Source organism: Phalacrocorax carbo, chromosome 3 (assembly GCF_963921805.1).
Source record: "Phalacrocorax carbo chromosome 3, bPhaCar2.1, whole genome shotgun sequence".
Taxonomy (NCBI): Eukaryota; Metazoa; Chordata; class Aves; order Suliformes; family Phalacrocoracidae; genus Phalacrocorax; species Phalacrocorax carbo.
In genome coordinates this window covers 20,096,012-20,118,168 of record NC_087515.1, presented here as the reverse complement: position 1 = coordinate 20,118,168, position 22,157 = coordinate 20,096,012, and the positions used below count along the sequence as shown (strand labels likewise).

The following is a 22,157-nucleotide window of genomic DNA, read 5'->3' as shown; positions in this document are numbered from 1 at the left end:
AATAGCAAATGCCGAAAAACCTCTCCGTGCATGTAATCTTTCTCTCTCTCTTTCTTTCGGCAATATTTTTTCCATTTTTTTGTTTGTTGTCAGAATTCTGTAAGTACTCAGCATAGAGGATAAGGAATGGAAATGGCACATTTTGTTACGCAGGGTAATTCTGCCTGTTGCAGTTAGTGCTGTACACTGAACCCTTCTCATTTATGCTGAAACCATTTTAGTATGAAATGAGACTTGACATGTTCCAGCCTTTGCTGTTTGATGTACAGGGTCTTTTCCCTCCAATCTTGCATCTTTCGAGCGTTACTGAGTATTATGTGTCACTTTCGTATCTTTTTAACTCATGACATATAATACATGCTTAACAGATAATACACTATTAACAGTGTTAAATGTAGTTCCAGACACTTCATTTAAACATCCATTTTGCAAGTATTTATGAATTTTTTGCAATTTTGCATGCCAAATACTTCTGACCTCTATAACACTTCTCTAAGAGCTTGGAGTTAAGCCTGCAAGTCTTCTCAGTCTTTGAAATTGTAGCCAATATGTTTGTATGTACATTGAGTTTATAAAAGCAGTTTATATGCTATTGTTTTCCAAATAACTCTTGGCTGCAATGAAAAGAAGTAGTGGCATTACTGAGTATAGTTTTGAGATGAAATTAGTTCTAAATTTGCCAGTTCTCAAGTACCGTCATATAAAGCCTAAACTCAGTGTGTTGTATTGACAGTATTCCAGTATTCTCCATGAACACTTGGAAATTATCATGAGCCTTTCTTACTCCTTTTGAAAATGAAAGTTAAATAAATGCATTAAAAAAAGATAAACTGAATAATATAAAGGGCCGAAGGAGTCAAAATCAAAATAGGGAACATAATGTACGTTACATAAAGAAGCAGCTTTTACTGAGGAAACAATAACCCTCTGTGACTATTTAGTAGAAATACTGTGAGAAGAAATTGTTGTTTATATTGGAACTTGCTTATAGACTGACTACAGCAAATCCACTTAATTTTCGTTTGAACGCCTCAGCTGAGAATAGAAATGCCACAATTGGGCAGTATGCAGTATCCTAATGTTATTTTCTGGAATCTACCATATACTACTGTAAGACTTTCTTTTTGAAATATATTTAAAGGCCAGTTTTGTTTGGGATGCTCCTATTTTCTAAAGTATATCTTGAAAACACTGTTTGGCTGTATTGCACAAATGTTGGGGTTTTCCCCAGCACTCTGATTTTCTGATAGCGTTTAGTGATCTCTGCTTTCCTGCTTGTGAACGATGAGAGGTTTGGGGAAAGCAGTGTAGCTCCTTTTCTAAGGAGGTGTCTTCAGAGAGTTAAATGAATGTCTCTAGTGTGGCTGTTCAGTATGAGAGAAATGGGTTTTAATTTAAACATGAGACTATTGTTAGTGCTACTAGAAATGAGTGGTTCACAACCCTGGGTATGAGCCAGCACAGATGTGATCATCCGCTTCTGAGTCACCTGGGAAAGTTACTGCTTGGTTTTGTGCCACTGGTCCACCACAGCGATGTGAGTCGTGCAAGACATGGAAGCGTTTTGCTTGAGGACTGTGGAAAAGCATTGCGTATGAGTTTTTGTTGGGCAACAGTCAACAAGCTAGCCAAACTGAAAGTAAACTGAGTGTTTATCTAGCCAAAAGAAGAGGAGGATTTTTTTCTCCTCTGTAAAATTACAGGTGCTTTATCTGTGAAGTATTACACTTAAGATGGAAAAGGGAGAAAGCACTGTTGTGGACTGAATATCATATCAAGTGTGAACTGTGCACTGTCAGAACATCTTGTTCATTTCGTATAGAAGATAACTTTTTGGAAACCCTGTCAAGGAGAGTGGGATTTTAACTTTCTCACATCCAGGCTACATACTTCAGCAAATTCTACAATCTGGATGATAACTGAAAGAACAGTTCTGTGTTAATATAAAATTATTTTCTATAATGATAACAACTTTTAAAATATTTCCAGTAGCTTTGTAAAGTCAGTAAATCATTCAGAAGCTGGAAATAGGAGCCTTTTGTAGGATTTCTAACTACTTGTTACATATTCTCTGTGGAAGGCAGTGTTTCTCTCCAGGGACTGTTGTATTTATTAGATGTCAGAGTTTTGCTTAGTGCATAAGCATAAACATAATTGTAAACATAAAAATAAACATAATTGATAACTATTTGGTACTTCTTATTTCTTTCTTAAAGGGGGATCTAGAGCCATTGCTTTTTTAGTGTGTGTGTTCTTTGGAATAAATAAAAGGGGCAGCTTTGTGTATAAGTCAATGTTGATTTACTGAGAGCTCACTCAGAAATAGGAAAGTAATGTCAGCCTGGCCATCCCACAGATGTGTCTCCTGAATATGAAGTTTTTGCAAAGTGTTAATGTGTAAAGAGCTTAGGCTTTTTAGTGCGTAAATGAATTTCCTGCTGTCATGGGTTTTATCACTTGTTGCACAGTGAAAGAAATTGATCCCGATTCGTTAATTTTACAACCCTCAAAAATAGGGTTTATTTCAGTGTTTGTCAAAGAATTTGCGACTATTATAAATTTGAGATGTTCTCACACTTTTAATTTTGTGTGATGTTAAATACTGTACTGTTGCTTGGAGAGCTCATTCGTGTACAGAAAAGCTTGCAACAGACCTAAGTTGGCCTCTTTAGGCCATCGTAATGATTCAGGGTAGCTGAAATTCAGAGAATGACAAGTGTTAAATACGTTTCAAAGTGTTGCATGCGCTGAAGTAGTGAATGTATAGATTCATTTGGCAATGGATGACTGAATGTGGTCCTGTCTAAATCTGACATTCTAATTTGCAGAGACAAGTGGCTCAAGGAATGCTTGTAAAATCTGTCTTCCATTAACAACTGTGTACTGTTCTTCATTGATAATTCATCCTTAGCTTCTGCTTAATGCATACAGAATACTATGGAGGTGCTAGTGACACTTTTCAAAAGAAAGCCTTGGATAAAAATGCCCAATGTACTCTGCAGATTTTTTTCCAAAGGTTTTCATTCTGAGATATATCAACTTCACTTTTTACTTCCTCTACCATTAAATCTTATATACAATTGAACAGGAATTGGTTAAAAGGAACTTCCTTCCCTTGAACATTTTGCTGAAAATGTATCAGTATCAAAGTGGATTATTAGAGCCTGAAGCTCAGATCTTAATCAGAAATTCTACAATGTAATCAATTCTGGATGGAATTTTTGTTCTGCTTGATAATATATTATTTGTACTCAGCGTTCTTGCACTTGTGTCAGCACTTTCTGAGTGTATGGGGACCAGGGGATGCTGGGATTTTTTTTTTGTGGGTTTTCCACACCCCACTACCACCAAAGATCAAATGTGATTAGAGTCTGAGCTGTTCAGAGAATCTAACTGTGTAATTACTGTTAAAGAGGTTGTCAGTGTGCTTGATAGTAATAAAGCGCAGAAGACTTATTCCCAGCTTAACATGAATTTACAGGTAAAGGTTTACAACAAATAGAAGTTCCTCTGCTAGGCAATGAAAACCCTTGCTCTTCAGTAATTGATGATAAAAAAGAAAAAAATTACCCACAACTTAGGGACATTATCTTGCACTGCTAGCTAGAGAGGATTTTGTGTGTGTGTGTGTGAATATCTACTTACTTATTGCATTTGGGTTTTCCCTTATTTGTGTCTGATACAGTCAGTGCTTACTGTTTTTCCCTGTTTCAGCACCCAAAGACAATGAAGAACGTGTGTTCCGGGAACGTATGCGCCCTAGAAAGCGGCAGGGTGCTGTGCGACGCAGAGTACATCAGGTTAATGGACACAAGTTTATGGCCACCTATCTTAGACAACCAACGTATTGTTCGCACTGCAGAGATTTTATATGGTATGACTTTGCTTTCTTTGCAACTTTGTATTGAAGAGTTAACATACTTTCCTGTTTTGGAGAAGTATAAATGGCATACAGTAGTAGTTTTTCTGCTCTTCATTTTAATATTAAGCTGTCATCTGTTTTGCAGACAACGATGGAAGACTTAAACTTTAATCACAAGTGTTAGAATTTGTCATGTTTGTGTTTTTCTCCTCTGAGCCACAAAGTTCAATCTTTTACTGTCTAGTGCACATCATAAATTCTAGGTAGACAGCCAGTCTTGTGTTCTGTAGGTGCCTAAGCGTAGATTTAGATGTAATATTAGACCTTTATGTTTTACCAGGATGACTGAATTCTTCTTTAGGTGCTTAAGTATCACCATTTTCCTTCTAGGAAATGCCATGCTCCTATGTATCCTATGAAGTTAATGAAATACGGGAATATTAGACTTGTATGATCCAGGGGTTTGGGTGCTCAGTGTACAGGGTCTTTCTTATTATAGTGTATGTCAAGAACTCCCTTTTAGAAATTATTTACATTAGTTTTGGGTACTCACAGTTTTCAGGTAGGGAAAAGTGATGGAGACATTCAGTTGTCAGTCATTTTTCAGCAACTTTATTGATGTTTTCCTAAGTTGCCTACAGATACTAATTTGCACCTTAATACAGGTAACATCTGATATGATCCATAGTTAATACTTCTTAAGAGTATGTAGTGAATCAGTCTTTCTTAATTTGAAATTATGTGAATTGTACATGAACTCAACTGCATTCCTCCAAGAAATGTCAGCAAGTTAGGCTTTAGGTTAGCTAAGATGATTTCGAGCAACAATATTGGCAAATGCAATCTTCTGTCTGTTTGGAGGCCTATTTTACCGGCTTGTGGCTTCCCTCTCTCTGTACCCTTTGGCTTTGCCTATTTTTCTTATAGTAAATGTGTCTTTACTTCTTAATCCCTTCATGGCCTATCTTCCTACATGTTACCACTTAGCAGCTAAAAAGTGGTTCATGCTTTGAACTGATCTCAGTCTAGGCATGCAATTATCACATAATAGATTATAAGAAGCTATTCTTTTAAACTTATGCATGTCTAGTAAAGAGAGGAAAAATGTTTTTCATTTTTAAAAATATATATTAATAATGTTCTAAAACACTGTTTTATTTCCAGGGGTGTAATAGGAAAACAGGGATACCAATGTCAAGGTAAGAGAAAATCTACAGGGGGACAGTTTGAATATATGTATTATATGATGATGAAAATATCTTATTATTAATATATAAAGTATTGCATATGTACAGTGTTAAGAATTTAGCACAAGATTATAAGAATAAATTGGTCTCACCAAAGATACACTGTACAGAAAGCGACAGTAAGAGTTGGTCTTAGGCAGCATATATGAGGTAGGGCCACAGCTGACATGGCTGAACAGCAGGTTCTAGGTATCTCTTGATGCACATCCAACTGGGGGCGGCATTCTGTGGATGCTGACTGCTTCATTTTTCATTTCTTGCATTTTAAAATTGTTTAAAAATACCAGGTAGTTGCGAAGATTGTAATTAAATGGATGAGATAATTATAGAGGTCATTATTAGGGAAGGTTATAGCAAAGACTGCAGAAGTGCTTCATTTTCAACTCCCATTTTTCAACTCAATTTCTTGTACTCTTAATTTTTTATGCAGTCCCCTCTTGTGATCATGTTTTTCTTATTTGACAAGTAATAATTCTTAATTTTTATCTGACAAGTAGAAATAATGAAGTTAGTGATGATTTTTCAGTTACAAAAGACTTGATGAAATCTCACTGTAAGTAAATAAATGCAAATAATGGTTTTACATGCTATAACAAGAATTACTCTATTAACATACAGCAGAGGTTCCTTGAGTGCTGATAATTTTTTTTCTTACAACAATGACCAAAGCTAGAAAAAAATGAAATTCGTTATTTAACTCTGAAGGTTTTTTCTTCACTTAGTGACCTTGAATCCCACAGTACGATAGACCTTGCAATATTTTATCTTCTCTGTCATATCTGCAAACATTATTCATTGATTAAGTAATCAGAATGAGTATTGACAAAGTATTTTTGCCTTCTGAAACCTTTTACTGTTATCAACTCATGATAAGGTGTTACAGAAAGAATGTTCAACTTTGTTTTTTCTGTTCTTTGACTTTTACAATGACTTATCTTTATGTCTTTCTTCCTCTGGAAGTTCTTCAGACATGAATTGTTTTTGCTATTGTGTCTCATATAATGTGGAGATCATGGACTTCTATCAGATAAAGAAATCAAATACGTAAAAAATGAGAAAAATTGTGGTTAATATTTCAGAACGTAACTTGTGGTTTTGCATACTGAGATTTTGATAGATATGCTTTAGTTCTCTTAAAATTCATTGGTCTTTTGAAAGTCCATTATCTTCTGCCTTTGTAAGCCAAACTCACTTCACTAGGCTCACCAAGTCACTAGTCACTTGCAGCCTTTCAAGTCCCAACATTTCTAGTCTTCTGAGATCAGTCTTTTGCTTTAAAATCAATCTTCATGAAAATTCATATTTTAATCTTTTTTTTTTTTTGTTTATAGTTTGCACTTGTGTAGTCCACAAGAGATGCCATGAACTTATAATAACAAAGTGTGCTGGCTTAAAAAAACAGGAAACTCACGATGAGGTAAATGTTTATAAAATAAATTTTCTAGATAAAATTCTGTCTTTCATCTGTTCAAAGTAGTGTCATCTCCTCTGTTTAATCAATAAATGTTGTAGACTTTTTGTGCTCTCTGGTTGTCTTGTGATGTAGCATTTACTTTGAATGACAGATGACCATAACAGTTTCATCTACATGGGAATGATTATACAGCAATTTATTTCTGATTAGTAAACTTTTATAACGCCTGAATGCTTAAAGTCTTGGTGAGCTCTTTCCATTCCTTTACTTTTTTAAAAATTCTCAATTTCCAAGTTAATATGAGTTTTGTCATCTTTAATTCAGAAGGTGCAGGATGCAGGATGGGACCCTTTATCCCTTAAGTGCATTTTGTTTGGCTGAGTCACTAGCAGCTGATAGGATAGGCACTATAAAAGACTATCCACAATTTGCTTGCAAAGTCTCACCTCAACAAAGACTACATCCAAACTGTCAATATGTAGAACAAAAGCCATGCCGTATGTTGAAGAAGGCACATGGATATTGTGTAAGATGGTAGGGATAACACAAGGTACTGCATAGCTAACAGGTTTTCCAGCGTAAGTACTCCCTACCTCAAGGAAGCTTTATTAATGGAATTAAGACAATACACACTTCATGTTATCATACATTTAAATCAATGAAGAAATCACCTGAAAATTTAATTAGCTGCCTTCAGAACTCTACTGTCAAGGAGGTAAATATATTTGTCAACAGCATGTTCAGCTCTTGATCAGAAGAGAAAACAACAATCCTTTCACTTGGGTTAAAGGTCTATCTTGACTAAGATGGCCCTTTTAGGCTTGGTTAAGAAATTAATGTTAATTTCTGTGGATAGTCATATACTAGGGAGCAATGTGACTGCTGTTGTGTTCAGCTTCCTTAGACTCGGCTTCAGGGTATCCTTTTATGGCTGAGTTGATAGGGGACCGTTGGGGAGGGGAGTGGACTTACGGTTTTTTAAACAGTTGTAGCCCTCAGCTGTAACCAGTGAATGCTTTACCTTATGCAGAAGTTTGTTATTTGTTTGTGTCTTAACAGAAAAGTTAATGAATGCTCACTGTCCTGTTCTGTTTCATGCAACAGCAAGGACCTACTATCTTTCCCCATGGGATTATTAGGTGAGGTAGTCTGTGGATGATCCCAGTTACTTGCCCACACAGAAAAAATACACTACTTAGCTTTGTTTTGGGTTTTTTTTTTAAAACCTACATTTATATGTTACAAATCAGAGTTGTGTGTAACAATGGTTTTAAGCCGCTCTTTCAACTTTGATGTGTGAATTTGACTGAGACACTAACTGATCTCATTCTTCCTGTGCAATTCACCACCATTTTTCGTGCTGGAAGCGTTCTTTAATATCTGGTTCACAACCAATATTTTACCTCTGAAACCTGATTGCTTGTACAGGAATGTGATAAAGGACTGTTTGACTGGTGGTGTTTTTGCATAGTGCTCACAGGAAGATGCTAAATCTTGCATAGATTTATATTCCCAGGCTCCAGACTGGTGGAGACTTGTATGCTTTACTGATAGAATGCTCTCATTGTTTAGAAGGGGTGCTAGATCACTGGAGAGAAGCCAGTGATAATAAGAAAGGGAAGGAAAAACATCAAAATAAATCTCCTGCTATGCAGTGGCCATTATAAAAACTTATCAGTGGCATCCTTTAATTAGTAAATAATCATACCTTGGAATCCCTGAACACAACAAATGATCATTGTCATTTTCATAATCTAAAGAAGAGTGGGATATGTAAAGGTAAAGGGGTTGTGATATATTTCTTTTTCTTAGTCCTGTGTTAGTTCAGCCTCCTGCTCCTAAAACAATTGGGAGTGACTTCCTGGCCTTCCACATTACGAGATCTTTCTTGATAGCTTGTATTTGTTGTTCCCAGAAGTACTAGGAAGTAGACTTTAGCCTTTATCTCTTGGACAACAGCAGCCCTTCCCCCTCTTTTCCCCAAATAAAGTAGTAGGAACAACTCTGGAGCTGGAGTGTATCTAATGCAAAGATCATCATCTGAGTACAGACCTATTTCATCTTGTTTGAATTCTGTGTGGTTTCAAAGCATAACAGGGCCTCAGTGTATAATGATTAAAAAGAAATTAATTTGCATGAAATATGATGTGCTCTCCTTTTTCAGCAAGTGGGATCCCAGCGTTTCAGTGTCAACATGCCTCATAAGTTCAGCATTCACAATTACAAAGTGCCCACCTTCTGTGACCACTGTGGTTCATTGCTCTGGGGTCTTCTGAGACAAGGTTTACAATGCAAAGGTAAGGGTTACCGCTTCAGAGCTTTTCTTTTTCTTCATGAGTGCAGTACACTTGAAAAGACTGCAGGTTACTCTGTCTTTTCCAGCATGACAGAAATTAATAGAGAGTAAATAACGGACTGCTGTATGGATTGCCATCATGATTAGAAAATGGTCCTTGACCCTGCCTGCAACACCAGTCAATAACAGATGCAGAGGACAAAGGTGCAGAAACACATTTTGCACTAGCTGCTATGTAGATTTATTGCCACACAAGAAATTAGAAGTTGACAGAAAGTTAGGAGCATGAGAATTTACATCCCTTCAGCTTATATGCCTGTGTGTTTTCAGGTTTGAGGTGGTGGTTGTTAAACTTTTTAAAAATCATTATTCCGGCTACTTTTCCCTTTAGTACCATCTTCAAAAATTACTATTACATATTGGCTAAGCTGGGCAGAACCAGTCATGTATGCCCTTATCAGAAGATGAGGTATTCTGATATCTAGTTAAATCATCCTTTGTGATGGTCTGCCTAGCCACTCTATTCCAGAATATAAAGGATTTATTATGTTCTGCAGCTTAAGGACTGTGTACTCTCTACAGTAACTGTATATAAGGTATTGCTAGAAGGTACATTCATGTCATTTTAGCTGACTAACAGAAATGATCGGTTCCATATCTCCTTGTTTCAAGCAGATCTATATATTCTAAAAAGGGGAGAAGACAGTACAAACGCTTGCAAAGGAAAGTAGTAGTTCAGAAATAGTGAAAAAATACTTCAATTAGTGGGTTGGTGGTAATGATGTCAGAAGATTGTCAGATTCTTAGGAAGTAGTACCAAGTGGAATTACAAGCATTTTCATTTTGTTACACCTTCACAAATGGGTAGGTCTTTTTCCATAAATACAAAAGTCATGTTATGTACACTTCTCAACAGCAGAAACATGGAGTCACACCTATATGTATAAACGTGTAATCTATTAAATATATGCTTTGCAATATTTAAGATGAGACATAACTATAGGTAAAGGTCATGCTAATGCTTCATGTCACAGATTGCCATGCAGCAAGGGAAAGAAGAAATTTCTTTCATGGCAAACTCATACACAGTGAGAGAGCTCTGAAGTTGAAGCCTTCCCTTGTGATTCTAGCTGGAGAGCAGTGATAAAATGTTAGACTCCAAATATAGTTACTTTACTACTATTAAAGATTTTGTTCAAATGCTATCTTAATTATGGTGGAGATATGTTCAGAGAAGATTTTTCAATTAAACTGAATTTTTTTTTCTCTTTGACTTTTAATCAGAGCTATAGTATCACTCCACTTAATCTGTGGATAAATTAGTTCACTTTCACGTTCTCAAGTACCATAGTGGTTCATTTCGTCTTAACTGTAGAAAATAATGTTATTTCTCATATATATGCATTTACTGTGTAGCAGATGCATAGAAACAATAGTTCAGAGAGCCTATGTTGCTTTCTCCATGTTCATAAAATTAGTGCCTATAAAAATACAGTATTGTCAGCATGAAATCTAGAACTCAGCTGAGCTGGAAAAGTCATTTTCTCCATGCTTTGCTTTCTCTCTTAACAAGTGCTGACCAATGCTTCTTTCTTCAGAGATGTACTTGCTTCCCCAGTGTGGTTATTAACCCCATGAAAAGTGTATTCCAGAGGTTTATTATTATTCTGGTTTTCACTGCTTAGTCCTGTGTTTCTTTTTACAAAATACGTTCGTGTATTTGGACTGTACAAAATTTTCCTGCTTGCTTTATTTCAAGCAGTGCAGTTCCTCGGTGCCCACTGTTATGGAGCCTAGGTCAAACATTTTACTTGCCACTGAGCTTTTATCACTGAATAACATGCACTGAAACTACTCTGTGTAACAGTTTCTTTTTGCTGTTCTTGTGAGCTGAAGCATACTTGAAAAGGAGGGCACCTGCTTTCTGAAGCACATGGCTACTGTTGCAGGTGTAGTGCCTGTGTCTCAGAGGGAAATGGGGTTTGTTTCTTTAGGGCTTATATGGTGAAAGCATTGCTGAGGAACGGTATAATGAAATGCAGCTTTACAAATACTTCTGTGAATTTTTTTTCCTAAAAAGTAATGAAGTGAGGAATTTGAGCAATTGAATGTTAATCTAGTATTTAATTACACTTGCAATTTTGCTTTCTTTATGCCTTGGTCCACAAGAGGGCAGTGAAGTCTAAGATAAAATATGTCATCTGCTCCTAACAAATCCACACTGTGCTATTTTTAATGGAACTATGTTTCCCCACCCCACCCCATAACCTAGAAAGAAGGTAACCTTTTTTCCCTCTTACTTGTATGCTAGTTTCAGGAGATGGTATTTAAGAGAAAGAGCTTAGTAAATAGATTGCTGTCTAAAGAAAGAGAGCTTCTAACAGTGCCAAAGATTTTATTTAAAATTTAAAACACTGTTGGTTTTATGCCTGCCTACATTAGGAGTTAATCTGCTTGAGTAAAATAGAGTAAGAAGTAATAATAGATGAGGAACTTATGTTGTGCACTCAATATGAGACCAGAAGTGGACTGCTAAAATCCAAGCTCTGAAGGACTTTTCTCCTAATTAAAATTCTATTTAAGATTTACAGGATCATTAGATATTTTCATTTATTCCTGTGTCTGTTCTGGGTACTGTGTGAAAGGACTGTTCTGCATTATCATAGCAGAAGAATGATAACCAGGTTAATAATTTTATATGAGCATTCAAGTGTCACTGCAAATCCAGCTAAGTATTTTTCTACTGAAATTGCATTTATTTGAAAAATTTATTGATGGGTCCAATAAGGTCTGATTTAAGTAAGACAAATGCAAGTCAAGGTAGTATTTAATTTACTCTATTACTTTACATTTCATTGCAGTTTGCAAGATGAATGTACATCGACGCTGTGAAACAAATGTGGCACCAAACTGTGGAGTGGATGCTAGAGGCATAGCTAAAGTTCTTGCAGATCTTGGAGTCACTCCAGATAAGATCACTAATAGTGGGCAGAGGAGGAAAAAGGTAATTTCACTATGTAGTATCACATAAGAAATAAGATAAGCACAGCTGTATTGTGACTTTACTAGTCGGGGTTCAATCCCACTCACTTGACTTGCACAAGAATGTTTTTTTAAGTCAGTACAGAACTAAGACTTTGGCTTTTGATTTGTAAGTGCAAATCATCTATTCTGAATTTTGATATGGAATTTATTTTGACCTGCTACAATTTTGCAAACCTGGAGTCTGTATAGTGTCTGGAAGGATTTCCCCTTTTTAATTTTGAGGAAGGAGATTCTACAGAGAGACAGGGTCTGATGCAATAGTACATAAAACCATAAATGTCTCTTAGGCTTAGAACTGGCATTGGATAATTGATTGATAGAGAGAAAGCACTACTCTGTATCATTGTAAATGCTGACAAATGAGCCAGTGTGCTGACTGTCATGAAGGGGAGCTGTTTGCTAGATGGTGGTTCCAGAGTTATCATCACTATTATAGGAAGAACTACGCTGTCCTAGAAATAAAAAACAAAGGTCACCCCAAGTACGTGCAAAGCTGATGGAGTTATTCTAGATCAGAATTTTGCCACACTTCCTATCTCTATTTGCACTAATGTGACAACAGATCTATTGCTCTCACTTACTGAAATAGGCAAATTTTACCATAATTTGTTAAAACGTTGACATTTGGTTCTGTTCATTTTCTGGTTCATTTTCCTGATTATTACACACTTGGATCCCATGTACACTGTTTTAAAATGTTACAGAAATATAGAAAATTTGGGAATAAATTAATTGATCTGTGACTCCTGGGAAAAGATGTTGCATGTTGTTATTGCACGAGTTAGTTTGCAGTGCTTGCTGATGCTTCTTACAGTTAAATGTATTTACTAGATAGATTTCTGTACAGGCTCAAAGTTGCTATTCAGAACTTTCCCACTCACTAGGTATGCTTATTAAATTTATTTAATCTTAAGAACCTTTTTTTTTTAATTGCTGGTTCTTTCTCTGGTTGTATAACGGTCTCCATTTGATGTGATGCCTATAGTGAGAATCTAAAGGAGTAGAGCATCTTCACTTCCCTTCATACTTCTAGTTGCGAATTAATGTTGTTAAATTAAATTTACTCTTGGCACGGAAGGATCTCATAGCTAAGTACCCCCTTTGGAATTGTTCTTAGCTAATTGCAGGTGCAGAGACTCAACAACCAGTTCCTGGAAGCGCATCATCAGAAGAAGATAGGTCTAAGTCAGCACCAACTTCTCCATGTGATCAAGGTCAAACATTTTTTTTATTTCCTACCTGAGATATATATTGTCACATATTTTCCTACCTGAGATATACATTGTCACATATTTTCCTTCTTTATGAGGAGTAAAATAGCTATCGTGCCCAGCCTTTGCAGAACTAGACAAACGAAGTAGTTACCACGAGAAAATTAAGTACTTAAAGTTATGAACTGCAGAGACTTTTTAAAAATCCCTATTTCTCATTTCATTTAAATCTGTGAAATTAAGTGGCTTTTAAAGGGAAAATTCTAAAAATTCATCTTAAAATATTAAGTTTACCAGATGAGTCTTTGCCTAACCAAACACCTTTATGTAAGGAAGATATATGTTCTATTGTAAGAGTGAGAACATTTTAAATAGTACCACAGAACTTGAGAGAGTCTTTATCTTTCTGAAAAGCTTCTATCTATTAGTAAGTTTTTGAGATAAAATTGCCTCCTTGCAATTCCATGTTGAACATTTGTGATAATAAAAACTTCCATCCAGTTAGGCTGTGCTAGGGTCTCTGTGTGGTCTCCAGAGGCTTCATAAAGCCTTGTTTCCTTTCAGTGATTTTTTTCATGCATAGATTTGGAGACAGATATTTTAATCTTCACGGATATGACCTGATTTCATTGAGCTTAACAGCCTGATTGAGAGAATGTGTATGTCAGCAGCACTTTTTGAATCTGATCTGACTGACGTTTTTAAAAACAGAAGTCTGTGAGGTATCTTATGTACCATCATGTGTGTAAACTGATGAATGAAAGATCTTTACACCAAGACGTAGGAAGAAGGATACTTCTGTGTCAAATTCTTTGAAAATTATTTACAGTTGAGAAATTTCTCACCCTTGTTTTTAGGGAAGAGGCTTTCAAAGCTCCATTGTAATAAATACTCTAAGACTCTGAGTCCAGAACTGATTTAAATTTGTAACCTTTTTGTTTCACAGACAGTATTTTAGTTAAATAATATTATTAAATATCTGATATTTTGCTTAAAATAAGAACAAAGAATTTGCCGAAATTCTCTCCTAAATTTCACTTTTGTAGATGTCCAGTAAAGTTGTTGCTTCCAAGGCCATCAGGCAGAAGTAGTATGCAAAAGCTTGAGGCAGACCTTGAAGTCCATTAGTCACCAGGACTCACTGTGTTCAGCACTGAGAAGCGTTCAGAACCATTTAGCAGATGTACATGATTGCTGCTTGAAGCGGCACTAGGAACTGGTCAAATACTTTACTGGCAGGCGTCTGTTAACAGCTGGAGCTGAGTAAGGTGCTCCATTCATATTGACTTCAAGGACTGGGATGCCCAACTATCCTTTGAACTCTTAAAGACAAAAGTCTAAAATACTGAAGCAGGAAGATGATCAAGTGCTGCAGGAAGATAGGGGTATTCAAAACAAAGTACTTCTCTGTTGTACAGGAACACCCAAAAAACAACTATTTGGCCACTATTCTGACTTATCTGTCAAGTTTTGGATATGTCATTCTCTTAGGTTCATTTGAAAAGGCCACCCTTCCTGTTAGAGCAGGATTTTGGCTGATTACTGTAAGGTGGAGAAGCAGTTTGCTAAATATGTATTCTTAACTACAGAATGCTCTACACAGCATTCAGGGATGATGAATGTCTCTTCCCAAAACCGATACAGACTAACACAGACTGTTTTTCTGACGTTTGGTTAAAATGAACACATTTTCGCACATTTCTACAGAAATCAAAGAGCTGGAAAACAACATTAGGAAAGCATTATCATTTGACAATCGGGGAGAGGAACACAGAGCAACAGCAACAACATCAACGGACAACCAGCTTAAACCTGGGGAGAATGGTGAAAATGGGGAAGTCAAACAGGCCCAGACCAAGAGAATAGGCCTTGAAGAGTTCAACTTCATCAAAGTATTAGGGAAAGGCAGCTTTGGCAAGGTAGGTAGCTTCCCCCCGCCCCGTGTTGCAGGCTTCTTTTGACTACTGCTTTGAAAGTGTTCAGAGTGACGTTCAGAAAGTCCCTCCACCCCAAGGGTTTCCTTCCATTCTTTACCTGTTGTGTAAAAGCAGCTTTTACCCTGCAGATCAGGAATATCAGCCTCCTGATCAGGTGGCATTTTCTGACCTTTAGTTCACTTCATTAACTGGAGTCAAGCCTTTTGAAACACAATGTCAATGGTTTCCTATTTCAAGATAATGGTAATGAAGTGAAGATGTACATACAGTTTCATATATACTGTTCAGCAAGATAATTAGTTGTGGTCAAGCAGGACAAATCAGCCCAGGAATAATGCTGTGGAGTTCTGAGTTCATTCCCGTTCCAGATAATACCCAGTTCAAGTTTACTTATTTCACAGAACAGTTTGTGTGCTTGTGTCTCCTCGGTGGGTGTATTCAGTGCTGGAGGAAGCAGAACACAAGCATTTCCACTCAGATATGACTAGTGCAAGAGGCTTAGGCAGCTGCCCAAAATACCACATGTGCAGCAAAGATGTAACTCACCAGATACCTTCCCACAGTAGGGAATTGATGAGGCTGGGAGGGGCATTGCTCTGTCTACAGGGCTTATAGATTTTTTTCTTTTCACAGTGCTGGGCACCATGGAATCAAAGAGGAGGTCTGAAATGTGAATCTGTTTCACAAGTACATTCTTCCTTCCTTGATATACAGGAACTGCAGATGCAGAGGGACAGGGCTGAAGCAGCTCTTTTGTCTCCCTGTTTTCTAATCCTTTCTCTGACAATTACCCTGGCTACAAGCCAGAACTGACCTTAAACAGAGTATAGGACCTGAACCTTAAACAATAGTAGTAGTTAAAATCAACAACTTCAAAGAATGGTACATGAGACTGGATACTAAGTTCATCACACACGAATCCCACTACCAAAAGTGGGAGATTAAAGTGGGACATAAACTTCTGTTTATATCAACTTCCTTCTTTTTTTAGTTTTTGAGATCTCATTAATAGGCACTCATTCAGATATTTGAATGAAGAGATAGAATTTTTTATCCTCTGCTTTCTTAAGTAACAAACAAAATAGATATCCCTCTGTTTCAAATTTAAAGAATACCAGAGAGATCTTTTTCTAAAATTACATTTACCTTTAATTTTATAAACATACAACTGCATTCAGGCAAGTATGTACATGTCTTTATGTTTCCAGTGCTGTCGATCTCATGTACAACCCTGCATTTATGGTATCTGTTGTTCATATGTAAACAGAATTCTTGTTTGTTTTAGGTAATGTTAGCTGAGCTAAAAGGAAAAGATGAAGTATATGCAGTGAAAGTTTTGAAGAAAGATGTCATACTTCAAGATGATGATGTAGACTGTACAATGACAGAGAAGAGAATTCTGGCATTAGCACGGAAACATCCGTACCTAACACAGCTTTACTGCTGCTTCCAGACAAAGGTAAGCTACGTGAACTTTTTACCAGTTTGTGCCAAAGGAACAGCATTTGCTATTTCCAGAAAAAAAGACAGCAACATAAAAAGTACAGCAATATTTCAAAAATATTTCTGAGAAGTTTTTGGCATTTCAGCATTTCGGTAGTATTGAACAGTACTGGCTGCTGTTAAATGGCATATATACTATTACCTTGTAAGTACCAGGAGATGGCAGTAAATGAGTTAAAAAAATAATTTTAAAAAACCTCACATGCATAAAACAACAACAAAAAAAACTACTGAAGTGCCATTTTCTGGGTTTCTTCTGTACACTAATATGGTATATTGTTTCTTGAATTAAGTACAGATGTTTTTAACATCCAGTATTCAGAATAAAAATTCTAAAATGATCTTGTCAGAAATGAGGTTATGCTAGAACACTCATCGTTTCAGTTTTCTTGTGCTGTGTGCATACAAAATGTTCAAAAGAGAAAGGAAATAGGTATGCTGCTTGTGAAATAAGTTCCTGTAGTGCTAATGCTTCCTGTGTGCTTGAGGAGCAGGGAGAAGGAAAAGCAGAGAGCGCCGATAATGAGAGCCTGTTCCCATGGCATGTTCCTTGTTGGTAATTTTTCAGACAGAATTCCTCTTCATAGCACATGCTGCTTAAATGTAAGTGGATGTTTGGATGGTTTAGCTGACTCTCTAGGATTTCTGAATCCAGTCAAAGTGCTTGAAACTGGTTGTGTTCACAGAATATTTCTAGTTTTCATTTTTAGTCCCTTATTTCTCTCTTGTCATTCAGCTGAGCTGACAGCAGTTTCTTACCTGATTGTACAGAAAGCTTTGTGAACAAGAAAACCCCCACAAGGTGAATCTGTTTTGCAGATAGAATACCAATCATATATAATTGAATTTACAGAAGCATCCATTATTTTTGAAGTACCTGATAAAGTGTTTACTACTTCAAATCACTAAGGTTTGAACTTTTGCCTGCTGAACTAAATATGCCATTCGTTTCAATAGGATGAGTTTTTGACCTGTAGGGAATAAGTTTATATGTTAGTATATGTGTATGTTTTAAATAAAACACTTGAAAAGCAATCAGCTTCAAAATTCTGTTTTGTTGGTTTGTGGTTGGTTTTTTTTCTTTCAATAAGACACTACATTGGCATATTTGAGTCAATTTAGTGGAAGAGTTTGCCAGATTAAATGAATAATTAAATTTAGCATATTGAACGAAATTAAGAGTTACTAAGGAAGTGTATGTATGTGCATGTGTAAATACCTACATATTCACGTATTATAACTAAAACTAAGTATGGCACAAATAAGCAATATGTGTAGAATTACAGAAAAGCTGTAACTAAAAGACCTTCCAGCAAAGTTGTCAGGAAAGATAAATACGGCAGTAAGAAAACCATGGGAAAGTATCCAGTAGGATCAAGATTATAGTGTGTTCAAATATGCAAATAGCAAATGCTTTATATATTGATACAGTTCTTAAAATAGAGAAAATGCTTTAGCTTTTTGTATGCCTTGAAGTTGACACAAAAGAATAGCCCAGGAAGGTGTACATACAGTTCGTGTCTATGGAGGGTGTTTCATGTATTCAGACTATCGTTTCATTTGAATATATGTGTGAACATACTCTTTAAATGTTTTAACATATTGTTTTTAAATCTGTAATTAGAATTGAGGATTTTATTTCAGATTCTAAAAGGGATAAAAAGATTGTACTGGGGTGAGGGATAAACTCTGACCAGAGAGGGACCTCAGGACTAAGGCAGACCATACTCCCTGAATTGTCGATAAATGTATCACCAGCCTGACATGAATCATGTGGCAGAACATAAGTAAAGATCAGTTTTACATTATGGCAGAAAGTTCACCTGCTACTTCTCTGATTTCCTGGAGATTTCCTTTCTTTTGTATTTGTCATCTGTTCTCCCCTCTTTTGTGTCATGCTTTCTGCCTTCCTCCCTGCTGTCCAAAGCCATTTGCCAAAGTAAGATACTAAAAAATTCTTCTCACCATCTTCTCTCTTCCCAGATCTCTTGACCAGAGGAAAAACTATAGTTTGTGGCTTTGCTTGAACTCAGAGGAACTGATAGTTATGTGATTTATAGTTACAAGTCTGTGCTGGTTTTGGCTGGGGTAGAGTTGATTTTCTTCACGGTACCTAGCATGAGGCTGTGTTTTGGATTTGTGCTGGAAATAGTGTTGATAACACAGGGACATTTTCATTACTGCTGAACAGTGCTTACACAGAGTCATGGCCTTTTCTGCCTCTCACCCCACCAGTGAGTAGGCTGGGGGTGCACAAGAAGCTGGGAGGGGACACGGCTGGGACAGCTGACCCCAACTGACCCAAGGGATATCCCACACCGTATGATGTCATGCTGAGCATATAAATCTGGGGGAAGAAGGAACTGGGGGACATTTCAGGGTTATGGGGTTTTGTCTTGCCAAGTAACTGTTATATGTGATGGAGCCCTGCTGTCCTGGAGATGGCTGAACACCTGCCTGCCCATGGGAAGGAGTGAATTAATTCCTTGTTCTGCTTTGCCTGCATGCGTGGCTTTTGCTTTACTTGTTAAACAGTCTTTATCTCAACCCATGAGTTATCTCACTTTTACTCTTCTGATTCTCTCCCCCATCCCACCGCAGGGGGGGAGTGAGTAAGTGGCTGTGTGGTGCTTAGTTCCTGGCTGGGGTTAAACCATGACAAAGTCATAGGCTAATGACTCTTATCAAACAACCAAAACTATTCCTAGTGACACCCAATCAAATTAAAACTCCACAGATGAAAAATTGAAGGGGTTTTTTGAGCATGGACGATGAACAATTTGCAAAGAACTCCTTATAAAGAAACTAAAAACCAAAACACATGTAAAAGCAAAAGCAATAAATCTGCTAAAGCTATAAGTTATTTATGAATGGCAACAAATGAAAATATACCAGGTAAATTAGTCACGGAATGATTTGCTGAGGTTCAGTGGAAAAACAGGTAGAAAAACTTGCTTGAACAAACACGGTCTGTGGCTAAAATAGCTTTACTGAGACAAAGGCTATTGTACAATAGAGTTTAAAATGTGTTGAGCAGTAGTGTCTAGTTACTTACACTGTAATTGTATGCCGCGCCATGGTTGCTGTGCTTTGCAGAACTGGTCCCTGAAGTGATCATGCTGGAATTAAATTTTACATTTCAAGTAGAGCATATATGTCGTGTACACCCTGGCTTAATGGGAGGATTGACTCAGTATTCATTGTCAAATCACTCAGAGGTTGACTTCATGTAATGAGATTACTTGCTTTGTTCCTCTTCCACAAAAACATGAATGTGTGAGTTTGACTTTATATATTGGAGTGTTTTCCTTCAGTAATAAGGTGAAGACACTGCAGAAAAGTTGCCTAATTGGCTTTTTAAAGTAAGTATGCTTTGGTATTATTTGGTTTTTACATGAAGCAGACTTTTCATTAGTATCATTTACTAAATGATACTATTATCATCACAAGTAAGGGATCATATTTTAAATTATTTTGGAATTCAGAAATCATGCCAAATAATGGGTAATAACAGCATACCTTATACACTAACATGTTATTAGCCCTACATATGTGAATTTACTTTTAGCAGTCCCATCTAGCTTCCTTATTTTAAAAGAATATTCTTGGGACTGGTATGTCTCATGTGCTACCTTAATCCAAAAGCTATCTTTGCTGAAATCACTTTGCTTTAAGCTCATTAAAAAATTGGGCCCCAAAAATATCAACATTTGATATTAAAATTATATACATTCAGATCTTACACTTCAGGGGTCATTTAGTGGTCTTGTGCAGTGACCTGAAAGTCAAGAGAAGTGGAGTCTGTTCCAAAGCTTAGGATAAAGTATGCGAAGCTGATGCATGGTGTTTTGTCTGCAATAGCTGAGGTATGAACTCAGCAACCCAGTCCTACACATCAGAAAGAATGTAAAAATCTACTGGCAGGACCTCAGCTGACATGTTTTGACATGGAAGGACCTCGCAAGATTTTTGTGTAGCATATCTTATAAAACCATGTCACAGTTGGATTTTTCAAAGCTCCTATACTATTGCAGCATTTCCCTTCTTGTTTTACCAGAATATGGTCAATGCATCTATCAATGTATTCAGAGGTTTGAATTCTGTTTTGCTTGTGATTTGCGACCTGGGATATAAAAGAAGAATACTGCATTCTGTATTCAGCACTACCGTAGCAAAACTTGCCCAAGGCCTAGCATACAGGGTACAGTATTTTTTTAATAACTGACCTTTGTTTATCATCATCTTTGATTTATGCAGGACTTCATTGTGTCCTTTATTGAGAAAATGTTGTGTTTTTATAAGACGACTACTGTTTACATTCTTTTTTCACTCTTCCTCCTATCTACTCTTTCTCTTCTATGTGCTTGTTTCTTGTGTCTTCAGTTAAGAAGTATTGTACCTGACAATAATGCTGATGCTGCCCAGTTCCCCTCTCCAGCGTCCTCTTCAACCTCACTCCACGCTTCAGTGGTCATCTATGGAGCAGAATCAACATTAGGTTTTATTGATAATGCTTCGGTCAGGTGGCTGGCAAAGTGGGGCTAGGTATTTCTAGAGCTATTTTCTCTGAAGACATTCTTGGATTTGTGGTACTTTGTTCACAGTTGGAAGTTTCAGAACTGTGAAAATTGAAATCTTTTTTAATGGAAAGTTGAGATTCTAAAAATAAAGGTATAACTAGCTTCACTTTATTCCTCCCACTCCCCTGTCAACCTGCTTCAGAGTACTCAAAATTTTCTGGACATTTACCTTATGAGATGTATAAACATATAGGTGCACACCCTGAAATTTATAATGAATTATCCTAATAAATACTTTAGAAATAAAATGTTTTTAAAATTATTTAAGACAGTGAAAGCTTTATTACAATAATTTCTTAGAAATTTATAAGACTGGAGAGCTACTGCTTTTAACGTTTACCATTTGCTTGTTTTATCCAACATAATGAAATTAGATAAATTTGAAACTAGTGCTCTCCCGCTTTTTTCAGAATACTATCTTCAACAAAACTGCTTTGTACATAGACATACTAGAGGGTACTGTTAGTACAGAGCAATGTTGTTCTTGAGTGATGTAGTTGCATAACTTGTAAAGGACCCTTAGTCAGCGTTAGATCTGTTTCTATTAGAGAAAACAAGTAATTAAATAAAGGATAGAGAAAGTCAGAAAGTCAATTACTACAGGTAAATAGTTCAGCTTATCCCACCCATAAAAACTTTTTTTTTTTCCTTACAATTATCTGCAAGTTAAAAGCAGCATATCTTTTCATAGCATAGCTCCTGAGCTGACCTGCAGGGCCTTCATTTGTTTCCTGTTAGAGATTAGCCACATGACAGTAGAAGAACTGAAGGACATCTAGGAATAGGCTGTAGTCACCCTATTATGACTGTGTTGATCCCTTAACTGTTACGTTCTACTTAGTGGCTGACTACTGGTTGATCCTAGGTTGTGAGTACTGTGCTTCAGGTACTATACCTTTCTGCGCCTTCGCACTGTATCTAACACACTCTGGGTAATGTTAGAAAGCTAGTGTTTGTAAAGGTAAGGTTTAGGGAAAGTTGGTTTCAGTTTCAGCTGTCACGATGTTCCTTTGTGGTTTTTGGCAAATCTCAGAACCTCTTTCAGCATCAGACCCTTCTGTA

At 36.6% G+C, this 22,157-nt stretch overlaps 1 protein-coding gene across 1 annotated transcript in view; it reads left to right on the top strand.

Annotated features, from left to right (window-relative positions):
- PRKCE (protein kinase C epsilon) overlaps positions 1-22,157 on the top strand; it is a 297,906-nt gene that overhangs the window by 178,748 nt on the left and 97,001 nt on the right. Inside the window, exons 3-10 of the mRNA XM_064446071.1 lie at positions 3,715-3,874; positions 5,027-5,061; positions 6,441-6,526; positions 8,688-8,820; positions 11,681-11,823; positions 12,982-13,078; positions 14,783-14,994; positions 16,298-16,471. Coding sequence (XP_064302141.1) covers positions 3,715-3,874; positions 5,027-5,061; positions 6,441-6,526; positions 8,688-8,820; positions 11,681-11,823; positions 12,982-13,078; positions 14,783-14,994; positions 16,298-16,471 — 1,040 coding nt within the window. The remainder of the gene's footprint in view (positions 1-3,714; positions 3,875-5,026; positions 5,062-6,440; positions 6,527-8,687; positions 8,821-11,680; positions 11,824-12,981; positions 13,079-14,782; positions 14,995-16,297; positions 16,472-22,157) is intronic.